The 25249-nt window shown below is 45.2% G+C and overlaps 1 protein-coding gene across 2 annotated transcripts; it reads left to right on the plus strand.

The window, feature by feature from the left end:
- Positions 1 to 6: 6 nt before the first annotated feature.
- On the plus strand, positions 7 to 24061 carry LOC104837827 (protein DDI1 homolog 2). Of its 2 annotated transcripts, XM_010577209.1 has the most exons (10): positions 7 to 168; positions 4783 to 4912; positions 5975 to 6205; positions 8581 to 8707; positions 10828 to 10955; positions 11547 to 11675; positions 12459 to 12562; positions 12983 to 13172; positions 17521 to 17583; positions 17674 to 17764. In XM_010577209.1, exons 1-9 carry the CDS (start codon positions 31 to 33, stop codon positions 17535 to 17537), a joined length of 1194 nt encoding a protein of 397 aa, XP_010575511.1. In that variant the 5' UTR covers positions 7 to 30; the 3' UTR covers positions 17538 to 17583; positions 17674 to 17764. The 2 variants fall into 2 exon arrangements, with proteins under 2 accessions (XP_010575511.1, XP_010575510.1); XM_010577208.1 differs by lacking the exons at positions 7 to 168; positions 4783 to 4912; positions 5975 to 6205 and having other exon boundaries at positions 8662 to 8707; positions 12983 to 13055; positions 17674 to 24061.
- Positions 24062 to 25249: the final 1188 nt, after the last annotated feature.

Genomic DNA, 25249 nt, shown 5'->3' on the forward strand with positions numbered 1-25249 from the left:
GGCGGCGGCGGCGGCAGCGGCGGGTCGGCCATGCTGCTCACCGTGTTCTGCCTGCGCCGCGACCGCAGCGAGCTCACCTTCTCCCTCCAGGTGGACGCCGACTTCGAACTGCAAAACTTCCGAGCTCTCTGCGAGCTGGAGTCCGGTATCCCGGCGGCCGAGAGCCAGGTCAGGCCCTGCCCGCCGACCGGCTCCCCCCTCGCCCCGAGGACCGGGGAAGGGCCCGGTCGTTCCCCTCCCCTCACCCCCGGGGTGGGGGTCCCCTGGGCTGGGATCGGCTGCATGCGTGCGTGTGTGTGTGTGTCCCCGTGTCCCCTCTTCAGCCCCCGGGGCCTCCGCCCCGCCGGGATCACAGAGTTCGGGGGTTATTTGGGTTGGCCCTCCCCGCGCCGAACTTTCGGGTTTTGTGGAGAAACTCGTCGTTTTTTCCCTTAAAATCCTCCTCTTCCTCTCCGGAGAGGACTCCGGGTCCCCGATGACTCGATGTCTTACCGGGGTCCCTCCGGGAAAGGCTCGGTCTCCTCCCGCGGTGGAGCTGAAGGGGAGGGGGAAAAGGGAGGGGTTTATTGAGTTTTCAGAGGAATTCCGTGTTTAAACGGGGAAAGATTTGGAGTGGGAGGAATGGGAGCCGGAGAGCGGGGAAGGTGGTGGCCCGTGGTCTCCTCAAACCACAGGGAATGAGGCTGAAATGTTCAGAAAAGGGTTTATTAACCATATCAAATTCCTGCCCGGTTCTGAGGCAGAAAAGGCAGATTGAGGCTTTTTCCTCCCTCTTTTTTTTTTTTCCATATGGGCACGGGGACCGAACATTGTGTCTGCTTGCTTTCCCTCACCGAAGATCCCCCTCCGGCCCAAATTCGGGGCTCGATCATCGTGAGCATGCCAAAACACGAGGCAGGCTGTGGTGTGGGGGTGGCTCTCGTCCGTCTGTCTGTCCATCTGGGGTTTTCTCAGTGTTCTGGGTTCCGTCCTGCTTTTGTTTTTTTTGCTGTGCGATTTCTACCTGGTTTTCAGCAGGGGTGAAGTGTTGCTGGACAGGGCAATGTCAGCTCCTTTTCTTAGGGTGCTGGCCACCTCTGGCAGAGTTTGAGGAGTTTTGTGGCGATCACTTTTGCTTCCTGAGCCGTTTCCGAGTGTAAATTAATAAAGTATTTTTCCAGTCAAGCAAATATTAGTCAGCAATGGAAGAACTGCTGAACTGGCAGCCCTTGAGGTGGACGTGTTCCCTCACTGAGCAGGTTCCTGACGCTTCACCCGCGGCATTTTGCTTTACCTCTGCCTTCGGCGAGCCTTTTATTTTGGGGTGAGAGGTTGGTTTTGAGTGGGAAGCAGTCTCCAAAGCAGGGGTAGAAAATGAAGATGAGGTGGATTTTCCTTTAGGGGGAAAAACTTGATTTTTGGTAGGTAGAAAGAGAGAAACCACTTCATATAAAGGTTCCTGTCTGCTACACTCCAGCAAACACCCCATGTCTCCATCACAGCCACCAGCGAGGCACCCAAATTTGCAGCCAGTAATGGGGACAGCCTCTATGCGTTGGACGCCATGAGCACACAGTGGCTTCAATATCTCTGGGCACGTGGAGCATGAACTCCTTGTTGTCAGCTTTGTCCCCCTTGCATCACAGTAACCCACCAGCTCTGGGTCTATTTTAGGATCATGAGGGGTCACGGACTTTTCTGCTTATGTTTTCCTGGGAGTTCCCTGCCTTTGCAGTTAAACTGCTGTGGAGCTTTGTGATTATGTCAGCTTCAGGTAACAGGGATCAGTGCTGTGCTTTTTGTAGCCACCTCTGCTTTCCTTCTGCTCACCCATCTGCCGTTTATGCATCATTTTGCTTCATTTCTTTTTGTGTTTTCTAGCTGTGTACTTATTGTTCCTTTTTCTACTGTTTCTGCCCAGCGTTTGTGAAGTAGTTTGAGGACCTTCAGTGGGAAGAAAGTTATAAGAATACAAGCTATCAGTGAAGCAGCTTGTTGCATAGAAGGATTTTGTATGCTTAAACCATCCTCCACAAATAGGCAGTATTACATTTGCCAAACTTGGTGGTTTACTGATGTTTTTCCGTAACCAAGGCATACATTGTGTTAAAGATGTCATGTTGGCACAAAAGAGAGGATGAATTTAATAGTAATGATTGTGCAGGGTGGAGTAAACCATGGCTGCATGTGGAGGAGGGTTAATCCCAGTCTTGCTCTCTGCTGTTTCATGAAATTAATTCCTGGTGCTGCAGTTTGGGGTGGAGGCGAGCAGGGGGCTGCGAGGTTTCCAAGGGATGGTTACGTTCACAAGGCGGAGAGGGCGACATGAGATAACGGCGACGGCTGCTGGCGGGCTGTGGTGATAAGAGGAGCTGGGCGAGGAGAGGGGAAATAATTCAGCTCACTGAGGTTTCCTTCACGCATCGAGGTGGTGGCTTTTCTGGAGAGGGGACAGGGAGGCTCTCAGCAGAACTGCGTTCTTCTGGCAGCACCATTTATTTCCTTCATTTCTCTTTACACGCCGTGCATCTCCTGTCCTTGGTTGTGCGTGGCCGTGCACAGGAAGATATAACAGCTTCTGAGTTTGGATTGATTTACGATTGCTGGTGCTATCTAGCACTCTTGACTGGGGTTCCTTGCTCCATGAGGAGGTTCTACCCTATGGCATCATGCAAAATCCAACCATCGTGCAGTAACGGTGCCTGCATCCCTGCCCACGTCACCTCCAGAAGAGTCCATGTCCAGTGCCTGGCCAGCCTACAAAAATATGCTACAAACCAGATAATGAAAATGCAGCAAAATTAAATCAGTTTGTTTTAACAGCAGAGCAGAATGGGTCAAAAGCGTATTAAGCCGTGCTGATAATGGATGTAGAGTGAGAGCCAGGCGCTTAATTCATCGTCTGAGGTGTTAAGGCCGAATGCTCATAAATCCAATCCCAGCAAGATGACAGAGGTAAAACCTCACTTAAACTGATTAACTTGTCTCTTCCAGAGCGTCTGCGCAGGGAAACTGCCATTTAAGATTTGCGCGTGCAGCTGGGATTTATTACAAGCTTGCTTTCTCTGTGGACAGCGGCATCACTGAGTTAGGCCGGGTGGGACGCGCCCAGTAACATGAGAGGATGCGCTGGGACTCTTTCCATCACAAGCTAACCTTAATTATGCCAGTAACGTCTTGCAAACCATCAGAGTAGAGACCGCACGCCTTAATATAGCTTGCAAACGGACCTGTGTTTGCTTTGGAAGGGACCCAGTCTGGTGCAATACTGCTGAGGCTGTGAAGTGTGTCGTTAATGAGAAGGTAGGAAGCTCGTGCTTGTTTCTAATTGTGTGTGTTTCTCTAATTCTGATGGCTCTGATTGCTATTGTACGTGGTTCTTGTTATTTTTGCTTTTTCTGTCTTATCTTACTTTGGCACCACTGCTGACGATGCATCTCCACTGTTAGAATGCATTAGCAAGATTCTGTGTAATATTTCCGAGTTGCTGGAGTAAAGCAGTGGAAGTCTGTAACATCTTCCAGACCTTAAGACGCATAGTAATTGTGTTTGGGGTTTATTTGGATCTGCTACTTGCGATAGCATTGGGTAGAGCCGTAGCCCATCCACGCAAGGACTGCGAAAGCTTCTCCCACGCGGCTCTGCCAGTCCCGACCTGCGGCAAACCTGTTGCTGCTGAACCAGCTTTTTCCAGACCCAGAGAGATGCGGTCTTGCTAGACGGGGTGGTAAACGTGAAATTCGATCGTATGCCCGAGGGGTTTAGGCCAAGTTCTCCAGTGCTTCATGCTTTGGACTCCTGCCAGGGGTAGGAGGTTGTTGAACCCATCTGCATAGTCTCATTGCACTCCAATGAAGGCATAGAAACCTTAAAGTTTATCAGATACCATTTCTGGGAACTTTTGTTCCTGTAAAGCACGTCTTTATTTTATTTTTCTTGCTTCCTTGTAATTTAGGACATCTTGTAGGTATTACAGATCTAATGTTAATAGAAATGTTCCTGTGGTGATTATTCATTTTTATCTCAATACGTTTTTATGTTTAATCTGCAGAACCCTTGTTAAGTCAGATTATCGTAATAGAAAATGATGTGACTGTGTTTTATGGTTAAAAGAAGTTAATACCCTGCCATGGACTGACCGGAGTCTTGGGAGTGGTGTCTTTGGGTGCTGAACCTTCAAGTTTCATCACTGAAGTAAACTGGAAATCACTGAGCTAATTGTTGAGGTCCCTGTAAAACTGGTTATTCTGGGGAACCATGGTGTGGGAAAAGGCAGAGATCATAGATATGGGACTGGATCATCCATGGATCTACCCTGATCGATGCTGCCTGCACGTGTGCAGTCAGTGCTTGGTCAATAGGTGCTGACTTGGGGGGGAGGTAACGCTGTAGAAGTTGTCCGTGACGTGTGTAATCGTAGAGATTGGATTTTGGAAATGTGTGGCAAAGAGCCTTGGTGCAAGGCTTGCTTTCCTTTAATAATCTTGGCCTCTAATTAGGAGAGATCAGCCCTTCTCCGAGATGCTGGGTTTCAAGAAACCATTGCTGGGTTTCGGTAAGCCCAACTCCATGTTGTTGTCCAGCCACTTACTGGTTGAGTGAGGTCTTCCTGTGCCTGAGGTAGAGGTGCTTTGGCAGGGCCGGCCCATGCCTGTGGTGAGAATTGCACACTTTCCCTTCTGAAGCTTGAGATTTGTCCAGAAGATTTACTGGAACGCTTTCCTAAAAAAAGAAAAATTAAAAGCAAGATGTTGTCTGCTTTGTCACGCATGGTGTTTTTCATTGCACTCTCTCCATGAACAGATAGTCTATGCGGAGCAGCCTCTAACTGACAACAACAGATCTTTGGCCTCCTATGGCTTGAAAGACGGGGACGTGGTGATTTTGCGACAGAAGGAGACCGTAGAGCCACGGCCCTCCATCCGTTTCCCAGGTGAGAAAGGATTTGTGCTAACTTCTGTTCTGAGTGTGCAAAGATCTCAATATTTATCAAACACCGACTCCATCTCTTGTCAGTCTCCTTTAGTACCTTGCTAGGCAAAATACTTAGGAAGGGAGGGCAGCTAGGGATGAGGCAGGGGGCTTTTAAAATTGGCTAAAGGGCTTGTTATGTAATGGGGGTTTTAATTCTGAGGAAGTGAATACTGTTTTACTGTTATTTTTGGGAAATACAGAGAAAGCAACAAAGGTAACTGGTTCAGAACAGCAGTTTTTGTAAAGGTGTGTGAATTTTCATACAACTGCTGGTTCCCTTCCCGCTTGGAGTAATGGCACAGTAATATGCAGTCTGTGCGGCTCAGACACATTAAAAGGCTGTATCAATGCTCTGAATCTGCGCTGTGACAAATACCCAGAGAAGCCATGTCTTGACAAACCCAGTTAAGCAACTGTGCATATGTGTGAAAGACTCCTCCGATAACGTCTGAGTGGAGCCCTGCTCCTCTGTCCTGCCTTCTGCAGCAATTCCTAGCAAATCCCCATCATAAAATATCACTGGAAAAAAAGGTACTGCTGGCTGAGAAGGGTGTGGGAGCATTGCTTGAGGTCTTCATCCTCCTGCCTCAGCTGGAGGATGGGTACCTGCAATGCAGGTCTGCAGAAATGTTACTTTTTTTTTTCTCCCCTGCTTTTTTTTTTAATCCGAGAGATTCAGAAGTGCCTTAGAGACATTGGGTTTAGCCTTGCGATCTTTCCGTGCGGTATTCACATTTGTGAAGCTGGAAATAACTAGTCTGTGATTCAGTAAGTGCATTTCAAGGGATAAAAAAATGGGCCAGATAGAAGGCTAGACCAGTTACATAAAGACGTGCTAGCATTCCTAACCCAGTAACCCGAGTACGTGGCCGTGCTTCCGACACAAATTGCTATTCACAGAATCCGGTCTAATGCTGTAGCATTAAGAGCGGCTCATCCTTCCCACAGTTTTTCCACTGTGTTTTTCAAGCAGAATTGTAAACTTGAAGTGCCAACACCTCTGACCTCTTTTTCCCTCAAGGTCTGCCGAGGATAGACTTCAGCAGCATCGCAGTTCCTGGGACATCCACTCAGCAACACCAGCCACCAGCACAACGTCTTCGCCCGTCACCTCCTGATGCACCTTCGTTCCCTCAGGGTTTGGACAATCCGGCGCTGCTACGGGAGATGTTGCTTGCGAATCCCCACGAGCTGTCCCTGCTGAAGGAGCGCAATCCACCCTTGGCAGAAGCGTTGCTCAGTGGAGACCTTGGTAAGTTGGGGTTTTAATCTGTGGGAGGTGGTTTTAAGTCTGTCTGAGCTCAGTTCTAATAAAAGGTTTTTAACTAGCTGGGATGTTCGCTGCCAACTAATTGATGATGCTGATAAAAGGTGCCAGTTGGGAGTACCCAAGGCAGAGTACCTCTCCTTCTAACAAGACCGTTTCTGGCGAGTTGGGTGTATTTCTCCTGCTTACCTTCTTTAATATCCTCTATCCCCTACTTTGAAATATCAGATGCACAGATAAGTCGAGTTTCTGGGAACACAAGTGGTTCAGCTCCCGATTTTTATGCCAAGACTCTCCGAATGCACATTTTCCAGTAATGGTGTTGCGTTTGCTGCATCCCAGAACCCACTGAGACCTCAGTAGAGAGCAGTACACTATAAAACGAACTCTGTCCATAATGATTAGCTGCTATGGAAGTGGATGTCAGAAAGGGAGAGGAAAAGAAACAAGCAAATAGTGTCTAATGTCATAAGTCATAAATGTTTAGGTTTCTGTTAATCTTGAAAGTGTTCATGTATTTTGGGCACAGTTGAAGCCTAGTGTCATGTCCTTCACTTCCTCTGAAGGTGAGTAGCTGATGTTGGTCCCTCATTCTTCATGTGATGAAAACTTTGAACTCTAGTGTCCTTTCAGGATGAAAACAGTGGTATTTTGGGCATCAGAAGATGTGCTTCTAAACCTGTGCAAGATGTTTTGTTAGGAAATAAATCCTGTTGAGTTTGGGGAAATGAATGAAGAGGAGGAGCTTCTAGCAGGAGACTTTTTTTCCTCTTTCAAGGTTACATCCTAGTGATTTCTCTCGGTCAAAGGAAGCTAGAAAGGAACTTGCATGGATGTTGTCAGCTTATTTCATTTTTTAATTCTGACTTTAGTTCATATCCAGACTTAAAACCACGTCCTTTGTGCTCTCAAGCTTCTTCACACTTCTCGTAAGTGCTGTGTCCGTAGTGCAGGAGTTTTTCCCATCACCTTGAGAAGTTGTGCTGCTCTTGGCACAGAAAAGGAGAGGTTAAGCCCAAGACACCCAGAACTGGCTTATCTGCTGATCTGTCTTGTCTTGTTGTGCACATTAAACTTTGAATCAGACGTGCGTTTTTAGTCCCAAATCGCCGCAGTGGGCTGTCAGAAGGAAGTGGTTTGATCTGGTTATGCTCTCATCATTCTGTACTGCTACTGTGTCAGTATTTGGGCACAGATCCAGTTCAGCTCTGGCTCTGATGCCCAAATATATGCATAGATACATGCCACATGACTGTGCTGGATGCACAGCAAGCACTTTAGAAGGCACCTGCTGTACAGAAGCCTAATTTAAAAAAAAAACAAAAACAAGAAAATACCCAATGCCTTCCTGAATATATAACAACAGCCTTTGAGCCAGAGAGCTTCTTCATGGGAACTGCATTTCTGGAAGCAAACCCACAACCTTCTGTGTTTACAGAACTTAATTTATTGCCAAGTCCTTTTGGGAACGTACGTGATCACATCCAAGCAGTAAAAATTAGACAGAAGCCATCCAAAAAGTGGGGATCTAAAATCTGTGTCCTTAAAACATGCAGCTAGACTTTGTGAAGCAGGTGTCCCACCTAGGACCTCTTGATTTCAGTGGTAGGTATTCGCCTTCAGGGATTATAATGTCTCTGTCTTTGCCTATGTTGCTTGGGTTTAAAGCAAGTTTTGTTGTTAGCCTTTTTATGTCTTACAATTTTGCGTTTGCTCTTTGCTGGATCTACAGGCTGTTATTTTTCCAGGGATTGCTGAGTGTAAAACGTGATAGATTTTGCAAGCTGTTCTTGTAGATGGGGCATCTCACTGAGAGCTATGAAATCTCGCTTCTAGCCCTGTCTGAAGCTTTTTCAAAATACATGTGCACTCAAGCTTCTTGTTTGAATTGTGCAGGTTCTGTAGTCCAGATTTCTGCTTTGGGTCTCATTTATCTGCTGTTCTTGCAGCTGGTTTTTTTGAAGTATTGCGTAGGCAATTCTTGCTGCAATAGAAGAATGAATTCCTGTTTTAATGGCAGCTCTTTGTTTTAAATATTGTTGTCTTCATGTTTTTTCCATTTTTCTTCCATATGAAAATGTACGTGCAAAGAAATTGAGTTTGATTGTGCTGAGTTTGGGTAGCAGAGACGAGGAGAAAGAGCTCTGTCCAGTTGCTTTTCATCTCAGTGGGTTCCCAAGTTTGCCACCAATCCTTTGAGGTCCATCCCTTCTGCCTTCAGAGAAAGCCTTTTTTGCCTGTGCTGCTGAGTCTACCCCTGAGTGCATGCTGGCATAAAAAGAAGAGTTTGCTGTGCCAGAACTTGACTTGTAAGAGTAGTTTCCAGTAAAAACCATTTCTGTTTCTCCTTGTCACTGCAGAGAAATTCACCAGGGTGTTGCTGGAGCAACAGCAGGACCGAGCCCGGCGGGAGCAGGAGAGGATCCGACTCTATTCAGCTGACCCTTTTGATCTTGAGGCACAGGCCAAGATAGAAGAAGACATAAGGTAGCAAACCAAAGTCACTTGCAGGCTTTGGAGGTCTTCACGGCTCTTTTTTCCACAGGGTGCTTCCATCCATGGTGCTTTTTCCTTGGAGGATGCAAGGAGTGTGTTTAGATCTTGCCTTAAGACACACATTTGCTTGCAGGGCGATGCTCTGAGCCACCTTTGCACGTGGGAAGGTTGGGATTCAGCAACGTGTAGGTGCACCCCATGCTTTAGATGTATCCAGCTGAGCACAGATCACGAGGTGGCAGCACCGCTGTCCATGCGTGTGATGTCCCAGAGCTGTCTAAGCTGGTCCACTCTGAAGCAAGAGCAGTTGTGGAAAGCTCTTAGCCAAGATCCTCGAGAGGTGGTACTTGGGTGCCTCGGACGTGTTTTGAACTGGAGAGCTGGACCTGTGCTAGTCTCTAAGCTGAGCTCTCTGCACAGCAACGTGGTGTCATTTCTCCCAGCTGCCTTTGAGATTTGGTTTCACGTACTGCTAATTGTTTTGCCTCTCTGGTGAATTCCAGACTCTGAACATCACTTCTGTCAGAAGAGATGTTCTATAGAAATATGTTCTGCTCATTAGCACTCGCTCCCTCTTGCTGTCTTCCAAATGTAATTGCGTTGGGCTGAGGCTTGATTTCTCTAAATCTGGTGAGAAATCCTTGAGTCAGAACATGACTGGTGGTTTTTTCCCCAATAACAAAATGTCTTTCTGATACAGGCTCATAGCTGGTCATAACCACAATTCATTTGTGGTAAGAGTCATTCTTGCATTATGACTGACAGTGTTGGTGCTGGATAAATGCTTAGCTTAGCAATGCAGAAAGATACACGTTTGTAGATAGCAAAACATTGCTCAGAGGCACAGGAACGCTTTCCTTCTTCCATAGATGAGGGGACAGATAAAGGTGATGTGCCCAAGGCTGTGCAGCTGTTAGGGAACAGTCTGGGCATCTAGCAGTCCCCAGATTTCACACGCCACTTAGTTTCTCTGAACTCCTTGCTTAATTAGATGTGCTCTGCCAAAGATTGACTGGAAGCTATTACAAGCATCGTATTTTTTGACACACGTCTCTGTCCTTCCAGTGGAGAGAGCACAGAGAAAACAGAATAATAGATTTGACAAGAGAACTGAAACTGAAGATTAACCACTGCATGTCTGATTTAAGCTTAAATAATAAAGGCAGAACAATGTGTGGCTCTTTGTTTCACAAGTACGTGAAACGGGACAGACTGGCAGTAGGGCAGCAGGGTACTTTAGCTCCCAAGTAAGCCAGGTCTTGGATGCCGTTAGCCATTTTCCTCCCCCACCAAGAAACCATGTCTACCCATCTTGTTGTGGGAAGGCTACCACAGTGCAGAAGATGGATAAGAGAGGAGCTTGGGGGTTTTTCCCTTCCCCTACTGAGGAGGAAAAATGAAATGGCATCAAAATTGGAAGCCCTTTTCCCATTTTGGTAGATAAAGCTATTTTGGATGCAGTCGCTACGGATACCCGTCACTTCCAAGATGACTGTAGGGGCCGTGATGGGCTTCCTGAAGAGTGTTTCTTCTGTAGGCTTGAATTTGCACCGAGGGCTTGTGCTCATGGTGGTGTTCTCGCTGCTGTTTTGCTCCCCTCCCTCCCTTCCTATGTCTGGAAAAGGAAAGATGCCAGGGAAACGTTGGAGGATTTTAATGTTCAGCTCCTGTGTGGGATTCCAGCATTGTAGCTACTGGCAACATCTTCATCGTGTGCCCTCAGTGCTTTATTTTAGAGTGACTAATAAATACACAGGTTTTTTGCTCACAGGTTTTCCAGATTAACTGTGTGGTGACAGCTTTCTGTTGCAAACAAAAGGTCGTCAGGAGCTGGAGTGCAAGTTAGGCAAGGTGTTGGAAGGAGCAGTCTTCATGGCTGCTAGGGAGCGACTTGGTGTCTCTGGATTAAGCGAAGATCATTACTAGCAATCCCTCTGCCAAGAAGCCTGTGTTTAGCTAATGAGGCAGTCTTTGTTGTGTTTTAAACATGCTGTTTGTAAGGTGAGCTGCAACGGGTGGGATTACCAGATCTGTTTGTAAGTTGGAGGGATGCTTATAAGGTTTGGCTGATGGAAGGTCTGATTTTTCTCTCTCTTCTCCGATAAATTCAGGCAACAAAACATTGAAGAAAATATGACGATAGCAATGGAAGAGGCCCCCGAGAGTTTTGGCCAGGTGGTGATGCTGTATATTAACTGCAAAGTCAATGGACATCCTGTGAAAGCCTTTGTTGACTCAGGTGAATTGCCCCCATTTTCATCTCTTTCTTTGCACTCTCCTTCACTGAGGGAGACTGTAAATGCTCCAGAAGTTTTTCCCAAAAATTCCATAATAAAGCACTGCATTACAGGATTTTGAAGCACCTAGTTAAAACCTGAAAGCAGCCTGGGCATTGTTTAAGGTGAACAGAGCAAACTTGTGAGAAGCAGCACACGTGAGTGCTTGAACACCCCAGATCAAGGCTCCTGTGAGAATTTCTGGGGCTCCGATGCCAGAAGGGGCACTGCCACATGTGTGCCTTATCTCAGTTTACAGATGGGGGATTTCACATGCTTTTAATGCAGTGCTTCCCATCCACAGCCTTAAAGGGAAAGTACTTGGGGTTATTCCAGCTCTACAGTAATACATACTTTACTGTCAGTGCTGATTTGTGTGTATACAGTCAATTCAACTCAGTGGGATTCACAGGAAGCCTTCATGCCCTGATGCAGTTGCCTGATGCAAGCGGGTTGGTTTCCCGGCTGCTGAGTGCAAGATCTTAAGCCCTTCCAGGAGAGAATTTTAATTTGTGATGGCTGTCAGGATTTAACATGAATTCTGTTGCTGGTAGGTGCCCAGATGACCATCATGAGCCAAGCTTGTGCTGAAAGGTGCAACATTATGAGACTGGTAGATCGGCGGTGGGCCGGCATTGCTAAAGGTGTAGGGACGCAGAAAATAATTGGCAGAGTGCACTTAGGTGAGTACTGCCATTCTTCTTGGGGCAGCTGTAGTGGCAGTTTGGCTGCATTTCCTGCAGTCTTGGCACCAAGGAGTATCTGGTTTAATGCTGTAATTGTTAGAAACTCCTGCAGAGTAAAATAAAAGTGCATCTGCAATATGTTCGTTTGTCTCAGGCACAGTAGTCTGGCTTCTGTCTCATTTAATCCTTTTTTAATGGAATTACCTTAACACTTTTAGGTGATGGAGTCCTCAGCTCAGAGGATGTGTTCACTCTGGGTGCAAAAAACAGGGCTAAGGTGAAATAGCAGGATCTTTCCTGTTTGGGGTGGGACTGTTGGGCAGTGTGAGTTGCTCAGGAAGGGTTCCAGTATAGTGGAGTGATTCATACTCCTTTGGGAAGAGAAGGCTGGCTGTGCTCTTGTGCAGGTTTTCTGGATGAGAGAAGATTATCCTTATTGTCTGAAAAATCGATTCTCTTCACTGTTGTTGCTTCTTAGGCTTGTGCTCTAATGAGCTGTACGCAGCTCCTCTAGCTTGGAGGGTTAGATAAGCAGTACTTAAGGCTCTAGAGCAGGTCAGCCTTTAAAATAATTAACTTCTTGAGACAAAGGCAGGCCTAGGTAGTCCCTGCAGCTTGCACAGGGCTAGACTTTCTGTGACCAAAACAGTACGTCAGAGCTCTGGTTTCAGATTTGCCCAGCAGGCTTGTGCAGACTTTTCCCAGGAGATGGAAGAGCAGAAAGTAGATTTGTTGCGCTGCAGTGTTGCAAGGTGGTAACTTCTCTCCCTTGCTTTTCAGCTCAGGTCCAGATTGAAGGGGATTTCCTGGCGTGCTCCTTCTCAATCCTTGAAGAGCAGCCCATGGACATGCTTCTAGGACTGGATATGCTGAAGAGGCATCAGGTATCCAAAACTCTTTTGAAACATTTACGGGCTCTTCCAAGTTAGGTGCTAAGTGCAATGTAAATGCCTTGCCTGTGAATTTATTAGGATTTTTCTGGGGAGAGTTGATGGTGCATTACCTTCCAGCCAGTTACGAAAGAAGTACAATATACTACGTACATCATGGATAGCTATAGAGTATCTGGCTGCTCCCTGAATTTTTTTGCTCAGATCAGAGATTCTCAGAGCTTTCCAGCTGAATGATTTATTACAAATGAAGTCATACAAGGCCCTTTGCTTATAGCTGATGCTCTTGGCCTGTGCTTAGCTGCTGTGAGCTGTTCCCATTGGAAATGGATTGTATAACCTTGTGTCTCCTTTTTCTCCGGGAAACTGACTGGCTCTTACGCAGGCCCCTGATGTCTCAATGCTCTTTCACAGTGTTCGATTGATCTCAAGAAGAATGTACTAGTGATTGGCACAACTGGCTCACAGACCACTTTCCTCCCGGAGGGCGAGCTCCCAGAGTGTGCCCGGCTGGCTTACGGGGCCGGGCGGGAAGATGTGCGGCCGGAGGAGATTGCAGACCAGGAACTAGCAGAAGCAATACAGAAGTCCGTAGAGGAAGCAGGTACCAGGAGGAGCCCAGTTGAAATATTGAATCTGCATAGTTTTCTTGCTGTGCCTCGGACTGTCTGTCAGCAGTCCCCCTTCTCAGCTCCTAGGAGACGCAGTCTAATGCAGCATCAGCGAGTAAACAGTGGAGAGAAAGGGGCTTTATTCTTGCTCATGGCCTCTAACTGCACTTCTGTCTTCCTTTCTGTACAGCAAAATTTGTCTGCATGAAGGCATTCAGGGGTGCTTGCTGTTTAATTTGTGCTCTCATTGCAACTTCCTACCCACTCTTTTCTTGGCCTTCGAAGGTGTGGATATAAACGGTTGTCTCTGGCACCCGATCACCTGGGTTGAGTTGTAGTGCCTGGTCAGGGACATGGTTCAGTTGTGTGATATTTTAGCAGCCTCGTGTAAGGACAGCTTTGTGGAGGCTTCCAGCATATAAAAATAGAGGAGCTGTAGCACTGTACAAATCTCTGGGCAAAGGTTCATGAAAATTTTTAGAAATAGTACTATTTCAGCATTTTTTCCTTAGAATGGTGCTTGTGCTCTTGGAAGGTGAATTACTTCTCTTGCTGAAGATTACTGTTGCTCCAAATTTCAAAAGAAACAGCTGAATTCACATCCTAATGTATATCCTCAGCCTTAAATGTGATCTGCAAAGAGAATTTTCACCCTCCCTGTAGTTTTGTTCCCTGTGCCTCTGGAACCCATAAGCTGCACAAATGCAGACTGACTGGGCTATGGAAGATTTTGGTAGCTGCAAAACTGAGTTAAGTGGAGATGCCAAAATAGCTGAAAGCTGAGCCATAGCTCAGCCAAACTGTGTGAAACTCAGATTTTCTGTTTAACTCCTCTCTTAACTTCAGCATATACTTTTGACTAAAGGAAAGCTTCATTATTTTTTCCCACTATTACAGTGAAGATGTGAATACCTCACAAAATGTATTCCTTAGGCCTTTTCCAAAATTTTTGAAGATAACATTTTATATGCAAGTGTTTTGTAGAGACTTTTGAGTTTTACTGCTAATTTTTCCTCTGAAAGCACGCAGTAAGATTCTGGTCCCAGACGCATGCAAAACTCTTTGCCGGGTCATGTTTAAGCTGATAAAGTTGATTTCTTCAACATTTTTATTGCTAATTTTTTAAGACTCTTAGCATGCCCATATTTAAAATTGAAGTGCGATAACCAGATTTAACCATATATATATAACCAATTGTAATGCACTGACATTTTTCTTTAACGCTTCCCAGTTGCTGCTTGATAGTCCAAAGCGTAAGCAGTGACTTACTTGCAAACAACTAAGTTGTTTACATTAAGGGGAGCAGGGGACTGCACTTATTGGTCCCTTTGACCAATTTTCTTCCATTCTAAGAATACAAGTTTTCCAGAGATGCAAAGATCTCGAGAGCAAGGCTTGGCTTTAATGAATCAGCAAGAAACAGTTTGCATGTTTGACTTCTAAAGCCAAATCTGAATGCTTATTAACTGAAGCTGCAGCAAGTATAGAGAAACACAAACATAGATTTGACCTTGCCCCTAACAGGTTTTGACATCACTAAAGGTTGGACTCGGTAGCTTGGGCTCATGTCTCTTCACATAACCTGGCAGAGAAAATGTGCCGATGTAAATACTAGTTCTTTCCCTGTTAAAATTTTGAGCCTGATGAACCTTCGGTTGGTTTTTGCAGTATCTCTCCATTTCAGATGAGACTTTGCAGACACCGCAGCTGGCTGGACTTAGTTCTCTGCTGAAAGGGTCAAATAAAAAGCAAAGCTCTTGGCCCAAAATATGTGAATCTTTACAATAAAAGCATTTTAGTCAAGTGCTTTAAAATGAAAAGTGCCTAAAATGACTTAAATCAAAGCTGTTTGTGTACCAATACAGTTCTAAAGACCACGTGGCTTTGTTCAGACTAATCAGCAGTCTACCGTTTTCCATTGGTGCTGAGCCCGAGAGGAATGTAAAAGGTCTATGAGAATGGGAAATTCGTTTTGTGTATATTCACTTAATGCTTGTAGAACACCTGTGTACAAAACTAAGGTAGGTCTTGTTTAGGTTGATTGCGTCTAAGTCTTAGGCATATTGCAAGCCTCTGGTGCACAGGCTATATACTAAGATGTCAGAATATTAACGTATACCCTCTTCCTCTCTTCCAAAACTATTAGCTGCTGCTAGATGGTACCAGGAAAACCAAGTAAAAGAACAGGAAACTGGAGAGGGAGAGAATGTAATGCAGGACCAAAGAAGCTCAGCTCCCCGCAAGGCTTGCGTTCTGTCATAACGGCTTGAATTTTTGGTGCCTTCTGGTAGATGGTACAACAGAAATCACTGCATACATCTGTAGGCTATTAAAGTTCTTGTTTTGAATGCACCTGGATTATTCTTGAGCTTTATTTAATCCCCGGAAGCCCACTTTAGCAAACCTCATGATTTCTGTCAGCTGACTTGCTGGTGTTTCAACACCTACAGCAAGGCAGCTGAGTTGGTAGTGGAGTCCTAGTATGTTTTACTGTGATCTAGATCCTCCACGTCTGCTTCATTTATGTCCGAGAGCTTGCTCTTTTCTGCCAATATGCAGTGCTTCCCACCACCACCGGGAAACTCGGTGATTATGGAGGATTTACAAAACTGGCAGCAAAACTACAGTTGCTTTAGGAGGAAGCGTATTCAGGTAGTTTACCCCATACACAGCTTTCATCCAGACAGCCTCGATACAAGAAAGGCACTGCCACCACATATGCAACTCAGGCTTTTCCCAATATAGAGAGGAATTTATCCCTGATGATGCACTTTGTGGAGAAGGGTTTGTTCTTGGTGTTAGGTGGATCGATATCCTTGATGGGGCTGGGATTCAGCTCGTGTAGATACCCCAGGAGGAGGATGACAATGGGTCTCGGAAGGATGACGCTGAGGAGTGCTTGGCAGAATACCAGCTACTTCTGCTGTCTAAATGACTGCAAATCCCTGATGTGTTTGACTGATCAGACCCTTACTACCGATCCACTGAGTCGAAAGACAGTTCTGCTTCCTCTCTAAAGGATTGGCCTGGGAGCAGAGAGCGTGAACGTAATCCTACTGTGTAGAAATAGATTCCTCAGTTTTTCATCCGTATCCTGTGTCACATGCCTCTTTGCCACCCTTAGGAACGATGAGCAGTCTGAAAATCTGCAGGATAATTCTGGCTTTTTAGTACTCCAGCATCACCAAGTTGTCATAGCTGCATTAAGACCAGATGTGCAGCGAACAGAAGGGATTGCTCTGCGCAACAGCTGCTGTATTTTATACCAAAGTGTATCAGAGGTGCGCTATCGCAGCATGTAGTGCACCATTTTTATTTAATGGAGAATAAAAGAAACAAGTAGCTGAGGTGAAAAAGGCAGATTTCTTCCATGTTGTGGAACTTAAAGGAAATCCTGGCTGTACATGTGAGCATGGTTAGCTGTCCCCCAGTACACCTGGGTATCTGTAAAAAGAGAAAGACTTAAGGTAGAACAGTGGTATATGTTTAAGACTACTGAGTTTGGAGGCCTCTGTGAAGGGAAAAAGGGAACTAATGCAACAAATTACGCAGCACAAAATCTGGATAACTGACACTGGACAGAGTAGGGCTTTAATGGAAGAACAGGCACTCTTACAGTAAAAGGTCATGTTAGTGATTTAAGGAGAGCATGAGAGCTGATACATTAGCAAGATTAGACTATTAGCAAGATAAATTCACTTATTTAATCTCGCCTGATAACTAGAGCCAGTGTTTGGTACTACTGATAGAGATCTGCAATTCATCCGTTCTCTGTGTGGAGAAGGAAACAGTGAGCTGGGTTTGACTCTGGCTGTCTCTTCCTTTGCTTTGCTCTTCCCAGTTCCTTTTGGAGATTTCTACCTTTCACACTAGGATCTTTATGCTTCCCTTTTGCAGCAAGCTGGTGTTTGCTCATCTTCTCTTGCCTGTGATGGCGCTGCTGGGAGCACAGTCCAAGAATTGTGTTGCCATCTCAGTTCTCATTTCCCTGAAACGTGCCTCCTGAATATCTTCAGCCATACAGGGAACAAACCAGTATGGTGCTAGACACATGCCTTGTGCTGCGTATATTTTATCAAGTGTATAGTATCACCCACAGACCACTCTGCAGCGTAGATAGTACAGAACAGCCTTTAAATGGTTATTTTTGACTTGACGTAACGAAGTTCCCAGGGAGAACTCCTTCTGGAAGGCAGTGAACGTGAGGAGCTCCTGCTGCTTGCACGCTGTCTTGATGGACAGTCGGGAGGGGAGCTGCGAGGTCGCAGGACTATAACCATGCATGTGGTGTGCTCTGAATGCTAACACAAGTTTGGTGTGTTTGTTTCCTAATCCAAACAGAACGTCAGAAGCCTTGATGCATGTAGTGTGTGTTTACTGCAGCTGGAGTGGGCCACAGACCAGGTATTTATAGCCATTGGTTTATAAGATACTATAGTGAAAACAGTGGTTCTCCTGTGTCCTAACTACTTCTTTCTTTCTGTCTTCTGTTAGAGAATAGTGACAAAGAAACTACCTCACTGGAAATGCCCTCGTTACCAGCTTCTGATGGGTTTCAAAATCCAGTCCGGTCTTCAGGACTAAATTCCAAGATCTGTAATCCCACAAATCAATTACTTGATCGTTCTGTCTCTGCCCCTGCTTCAATTTGCTCATCCAAATCTAGCCTTGCAGAGCCCATTGATCCTAGAGCCGTCAAGTCTTTTGAGTCTTCAACTGAATGCCAGATAACCCCAGAAAAAGAACATCCTCTCTTATTACAGCATCTTTCCAATAACGCTTCCTTGGCAAATAACAACCCTTCTCCCCAGACCGGGGAGGTAACCTGTTGCAATCCAGCTTGCCTTTCACAGAAGACACTCGAAGAAACCTTTATTGCTGACAGTCTAAAGGAATGTAACGCTAAAGAACAAGACCGCGGTCAGGAACACCCTTTGGAAGTGACAAAAGAAAATAGTTTGGCTGACACTGCTGCTAAGCACGGGCAAAATAAAGATACATGTCTGTCTTCAGAACAGGCGGAACAGGAGCAAAGGCGTGAGCTTCCCGTAGACCATCAGATGTGCAAAGAACCAGAAAAGGAACATCTGGAGGAGCAAACTGAGACAACTGACCCAGAACCTCCTTGCCATGTTGGTGGGGTTCAGAAACCTGTTGTGGAAGAAGCCAGCCAGCCAGAAAATCCTCCTACAGAAACAAGAGGAGATAGACAGGAGAAAGCAGGTCATTCCTGTCCAAAAGGGAGTATCCAAGTGTCAGCCTCCTGTAGCTGTATGCATACGGAAGCCTTCATGGAAATAGATGTAGTTGAGCAGTCTGTAGCTGAAGCGCACAGCTCAGCAAGCGAGCAGAAGCAGCAGGCTGAGAACAGAAGTGTATCTGACCTGAACGTGGATGCCTTTTCCATGGAGGTGGAGTTGCTGAAGTCTGCATCCTCCTTGAGTGATCCACTTTCCATCGGTGATGTGCCGCAGTCTGAAAGCACTAGTGAAATTCCTGCAAAGTGTAACAAGTTGTCTAATTTGGGGGCTGAAGACAGCTCTTCCCCCTCCAGCATCCATCAGCTGGACACAGATCCAGGAAGACCTTCAGAAGAGCCATGTTTTTCTTTAGCATCAGCCTTGAAAGAGCTTCACAAACTCTTGATTATCAGTCGGAAAGGAGAATGTAAAATCCTTGCCTCTGAAGAAGTCTCTCAGCTGGAAATGGTTCACAAAGAGCCAGTAGCACAGCAGAAGGAGCTTTCTGAAGATGAACAGAAAGGCTCAGATCCAGCCAGCCAGGAACAGAGTTGTTCCTTCTATGAGGCGAGGTCTGAAGGTGGAAGAGCAGAGGGGCAACAGCCTTGTGATTCTGGCATAGAAAACATCAGCACTGGGTCTATCAGTCACATGCAGTCTGCTCTTGGAGAAGGTGCTTTAGAGATTCAGAAGTTTTCAGGTAAGAGTGATTTGATTGTGGTGAATTCTGCAGCAACATCTGACCAGCAACAGGGCTCTGAGCAGGCAGAGGTTTTGGCAGAAGGTTATCGGAGTCCAACTAGTCCAACTTTGGAGCAAACCACATCCCTTTCCTCTGCACCTGCTTTGGATGGAGGTGCACCTCAAGATACTCGGAGCCTGTTCACAGCAGCACCTGGGAGAAGCAGCAGTTCTGCTCCTGAAGGTCCGTGGCCGTTGGGTGGGTGTGAGGAACCACTGCTGAACCCACCAGCTGGCTATACTGGACCTACCTCAGGTGCTTCTCCACCACCTGCTTTCCCTGCAGCTGATGTTGATCGGATCCTCAGCGCTGGCTTTACCACGCGGGAAGCTCTCGAGGCTTTGGAACAAGCGGATGGAAACACAGATCTTGCTCTTCTCATTTTGCTAGCCAAGAGTATTGTTGTTCCTACATAACTATGGAAGAGGTAGCTGACTGGGGTGTCTTTTCTTTTAAAGGACGTATCTAAACTATACACCATAATGTACAAGCAGAATGTTGAGCCAGATTTTTTAATTATTTGCAGCCAAAGTAACTTGTCTCTTCTGTTTCACTCGTTAGATTTGGCCTTTTAAAAGAAAGAAAACGTCCTAGCATTGTGTGGACAGGATAGCTTTTAATTATGCATACTGGATTAAAATTAATGTTTTTATTTAAATGTACAATTATAGAATAAGCTCCAGTGTTACGAATAAAAAGCAGAAGCCATTAAGATCACCGCCCTGTCCAGCGCAAAGCAGATTATGAAGTGAATTGACCGTGCGTGCGTGTGCACGGGACAGGAGGTGCACGCTGAGTTCGGTATGGCGCAGTCACAAAACGGCGCTTGTCCAAATGGACTTTGTGGATTTGTTTTAGTTCTCCTGCGCTTTGTAACCCAATGTCCATCTGTGATGCTGGTGAAACTATTATGGCAGCTACTAAAGGTATGTAGATGCCCACAGACGTGTAACACTTTGCAAGAGGAGTGAGGGGTGGAGGGGGGTTTTGGAAGTGTGCGTTTTCGTGTGTGCACGGCGAAGGCTGATGCCTATTTTTGCCAAACCCTTTTATGCTCTTGGGCCAGTGTGTTCAAGTTTACAACGTGGGGATAGAAGAAGGGAAGGGATAGAATTTGGTGCTACCAAAACTTAAGAGATGTTTTAACTTATTTGAAGATGTGCTGGTATTAATTGTAGCGGGGGGGGGGGAAGGGAAAAGGAGTAGTTTACTTTTATTTTTTTCTTAGCCTTGCCCACATCATGTTTCCCCCATACAAAAGAACAAGCTCAACCACTTTAAGACAAAACCTTAATGATGAAATTGTTTTAACCAACCAACCATGTGTTACGGCTCTTAATCCCCCTCTGCCTGGGGAAGAATGAACTGTTTCAGTGGATGCATTCTCTATGCACCGAGCAGGGGTATGATCAGAAGAATGAAGAAATCTGCTTTGCACTAGTTTTTCTGGATATTTGGGGATGATTGGCCTCTCAGCTGTGGAAATGCAAACTGCAGAAAGCCTGTAGCGACTGGTGGGGTACTAATTTAATACCTCTTAAAGAACGAGGGCTCCCCAGTAGGGTTTATGAAACAAATGCACTGACATGGCTTCTGCATTATAACCATCGTGGCCTTCTGGGAAGTCTCTGGTGAGTAGCCTGCATGATGCACTCATCTCCTCACATCGAGGCTGTGCTGTAGGAAGCCCTTTCCAGATGCTTTTTTTTGGGGATGAACTACTTTGTGATGCTCTGCAAAGCCCCAGAACACTGTTGGGGCTGGGGAAGGGGAAGGAAAGCGTGGCTGAAACATGATACCAAATTTTAAGTAGGAACTTTTATTTAGTCCCACTTGCAAATCTCAGAAGTGGCTTTGTGTCAAGTGTTCATCTTGAACTTTCTGTTTTGAGCTAAACCTGAAGTGATGGGTCAGCAGTGGCTGGAAACATGTTTTTGTTCATGGCTTTCATTTGTTGTTACCATTGTCTCAGGCCTGTGTTCCGGGTGTTTTGTTTTCACTGTTGCTTAGCAGATTTGCCTACATGTATGCTAGGCTTTTTCTCCATGCAGGGTGGCGTTTAAAAACAACACAAATTTGGTTTAATCTGTGAACTTGCAGGAGTTTCTGATGTCAGTGAGCAGTGGTTGTCAGATTTTTCTTAGGCGCTTGGGCAGCCAGGAGATCCTTTAGAATAAGGAAGAGCTTTAAGGCATTCCTCTGTTGAATGGAGCTTTTGCATGAGCTGTGAGTGTACCAGCTAGGCCTGGGGCTCCCAGACACGTTCAGCTCATATCCCACTACTTGTGATGCTGGGAGCAAGCATTGCTCCATGTGTATGTAGGAAGCAGTGCTTGGCTGTTTGGAACCCCTTGCTGGAGCAGCATCGAGTAATTCGCTTGAGGCTCTGTTCAAAATGAGTTACTGAGGCAAGACGACAGCTTTATGATCTTTATGGGGCAGGTGGTAAGAGTTACCCCTGCTGAAGATTTTTTTTAATGTTCTCCTTGCAATGAGCACCTCAAATCAGCAAAAGGTCCCACTAAAGGGGTAATGCTTGGGCTGGTACAGGAGTACAATGTCATCAGATCTCTTCCTTAGAAGCCTTAGGAAATAAGATATATTAGACCCATTCCCATCTACATCTGGTTCACTATCAAAAGCAGCAACAAGAACGAGGCTCTCGGAGCCAGCACATCAGTCTAAACGGCCGAATCTGCTCCCGATTCATGCCACGGGTCTCAGTGAGGTGGTCCTGGGAGCAAGCCCCCATCTGGTACGCAGGTCCCAGCTGCAGGTTGGCTCTCTTGGATGCATGAGAGCTGAATTTGTGCCCTTAGCCTGCAGGTTGATCTACTGCCAGCTTCTTGAAGCATCAGATGTTAGCCATTCAATGTTATACCCTTTTCATATTTACACTTTATGTTTTTAGAAGCAATTGCTAATAGCTAGACGAAGTACTGCTGCTTTGCACCAAACTGGTTAAAGGCTCTAGTTTTACGGCCACATTTACTTAGACTGCATATACAGAAGTTATGCTATAAAAGCTTTAGAGCATCAGCCAATTTGCTTCAATGCTCAGTTTTATTCTTTGTCAATATAATTTTTGAAATCTGCCCTTCTGCCAAAGCTGTACTGAAGCATTTATCAATAGTGCTAGAATTTCCTGGGTAACTTTCTCTGAACTGCTAGGAACAAAGCCTGACCCCCAACTGATAAACACTTCTAAAACTATTTTATTAAGTTGGTCCAAGCCTGGTGATTTAAATCTCTTAATTTCAGAGCCTTGCTTTGAGTGAATGGTTACGTGCTGCTAAATTAGAGAATAGGTTTTTTTAGGAGCAAGATTTATGTTGGAGAAAATTGGGGCAGTGGTGAGTATTTAAGGTTAAAATAAAATCTAATAGAATGTGTATTTAGCAAACGCCATCTTAAAGTTGTCTTCTGTTTTAATGTGCATGTGTGTCCTCTCTGCTTATGCACACATCCTTTGCTCAGCCTTTAGCAATCCCTTAACTGGTCTCTGTGCTTACCTGTCCCACAAAGTGGGAATATTTCTATTTAAGCAGGATGGCAGACCACTACAGCTTGTTGGCTCTAGCAGGGGATAAAGTTAATGCCAAAAGCTGCTCAGGTTTCCAAGGAGCCACGTACCCTGGCCTAAAATAAGGCTTTTCACCGTTTTCTCTTCCCCCTTCTCATTAATCACTGCTCCAATGTACTAATGTCACATCAGCTTAGCAGAATGATTTCACTATGAAAAGTCCATCTATAGAGAATAAAGCAACACTCGGAAGCTGCTTCATAAAGATGCCAGCACCTGTGGGGACCCTTGTGGGTCTGTAGAGCTTGTTTCTGGGTGTTTCCTGAAGCCACTGTGGTCATGTACCTCGCTGTTCATTTCTGAGATGTATTCTTTTCCTTAAAGATACTAAAGGAATTTACTTGGCCTCTTGCTATTTCCGTACATGAGGCTCTGGGTGAGTTTAGAGGTGATGTTTAGTGAAATATCGACGTCTGAAAGCTGCTGGGCACAGATAATTCTGACAAGAGGAGGAAATTATTTCCTGGTGACAGTTCCTGGCATGTTTACCTGCTGCTGGACAGAGCTGAGCTACGCTGCGTTATCATGACAATCTCTGCCTTGTTGCTACGTATGTTCAACTTTCTACGTAGACACTTGGTCTCCAGGACTGTTAACCTTGTACCTCCTAGATATGTTCCCTTCTTTCTGTCTTTGTCTCTCCCTCTTGCTGTCTCCTTTCCTCAAAAGTAGCAATATTTAAGTGTACTTGCCGAATGCTTAACTTTCAGATAAGTTTTCTTTAAAACACTATGCCATTTACAAATAAAAGAAGGAACAGATCCTAGAGGTTTCTTCACCAGACTTGGACTTCTTGCCAAATGGCTCCCCAGAACTCTGACGTGAATTCAAAGAGGAGAAATCGAGAGGTATTTTTGCCTACCTCTTTTGGAAGTCAGCTTGGGAAATGGGGTCAGTTTCGTGTACATCATTCCCTTCTGCAGCATTCAAGAGATTTCTTCCTGCACTGTGTAGACGAGGCTTAGTCCGTGATCCAAATGCATAGCGGTTTGGGTTACTCTTTGACTGATGCTTTTTAGCTGAAGAGTTTTACAAACTCACTTAAGGAACTTGAGGGAATTAATACTCAGGAATCCTAAAGCTGGTTGCATTTGTGTCATTTACTCTTCTGGGCTGAACATAACTGCGGTTGACCTTGCAGGTGGCTGAAGGGAGGAGTGGTTGTGTCATCAGAGAATGGGATGTGGTTCTGCCCAAAGTAATACACACTTGATTCTTTTTTTGATTTTATTTTTTTTTTTAATATTGGGGGACTGTTTATCAACAAAATTGATGTGTAAAAAAAATTTGATATTTAAAAAAATGAATAAACACTTTATCATAATGTTGCTTGATTGGTCTGTCTGTGTTTCTGAGGTCAGCATCTCTGCAATCAAATCCTTCTCTGGCTTTTTTCCCAAAGCCGATAGAATTTCCTTAACATAAATGTTGCCATTTTGAACATAACGAGTAGAAGTCTGTGGCTAAAATTATTCCAGCTGACAGGGCCTGAGAACAGGCATGAGAAATTCATGTATTCATGGATTCCCCTTTTACAGGGATGGGCTGCTGAATCCTTCAGGCAGGATTTGGAAGAGCATTAGAGTACCACACAAAACATAGCACGTGGCGACAGCACTGTCTGCTGGAAAAATGAATGAGGCACTCCTTATGTCTCCTGTGTAAATACCTCATTTCCAACCAGATTAGGAGATGGTTGGGTTTATTTTTCTGGAGCTGAAAGCTAATCTCTTGGGACATAAAAAAAATTGGCATTTATATCCCTAGAAAGTTCATGACAGTTTTCATTAGAAATAACTTTTTAAAAGTCCCATTCTCTTAGTGTCATGTAATAGACATGTTTTCGAAAGGTGGAGTAAAGGATCTTCCTCCTCTGAAACTTGCGGTGCAGTCAGCTAACCCTAAGTGGCAGCATTTGTTCTATGGAGCAGTAATTCCTTTTTCCTATCTTGAGAAACAGAGGCACTTTTCCTTCAGACAAGCACTGACCATTAAATCTCAGATATCCAGAGAGCAGTCAGTGTTGGTACCAGAGACACAAAAACACAAAGGGTTATGAATCAGTTGCTGTGACAAAGCACTTCTTGGACAGTGGTTTTCTCCTCGCATGTTCAGAGCTCTACATGTTGTTGTCACTATTACAGTGAAATTATGTCATTAAGGTGGGTATTAATTAGGAGGGCAAAACTACGTTTTGAATTCTGGTCTTGGGGTAGGAAAGGGGAAGGTTTTAATGTGTGGGCTACTACAGCCCTGTTCAATGTTTTCATACATCCAAAATGTTTGCAGTTTCTTCTGCTGGGAGATGATTTAAGAATTTAATGCTCTGACTGTTTGAAAATGATTTTTAGTACTTGGGCCTTATTCTTTCTCCTTTATGAAGGTGGTATTTGGTATAGCAAATTAACACAACCATAACAGTGTGGTTCACATTAGGGATTGTCCCAGTCTGTCTGAATTGGGACATTAGCACTTTTAAATCTGCAGCCCCTTGTATGGCCGAGG

This window comes from Haliaeetus leucocephalus, unplaced genomic scaffold, assembly GCF_000737465.1.
Source record: "Haliaeetus leucocephalus isolate CR32 unplaced genomic scaffold, Haliaeetus_leucocephalus-4.0 Scaffold556, whole genome shotgun sequence".
Taxonomy (NCBI): domain Eukaryota; kingdom Metazoa; phylum Chordata; class Aves; order Accipitriformes; family Accipitridae; genus Haliaeetus; species Haliaeetus leucocephalus.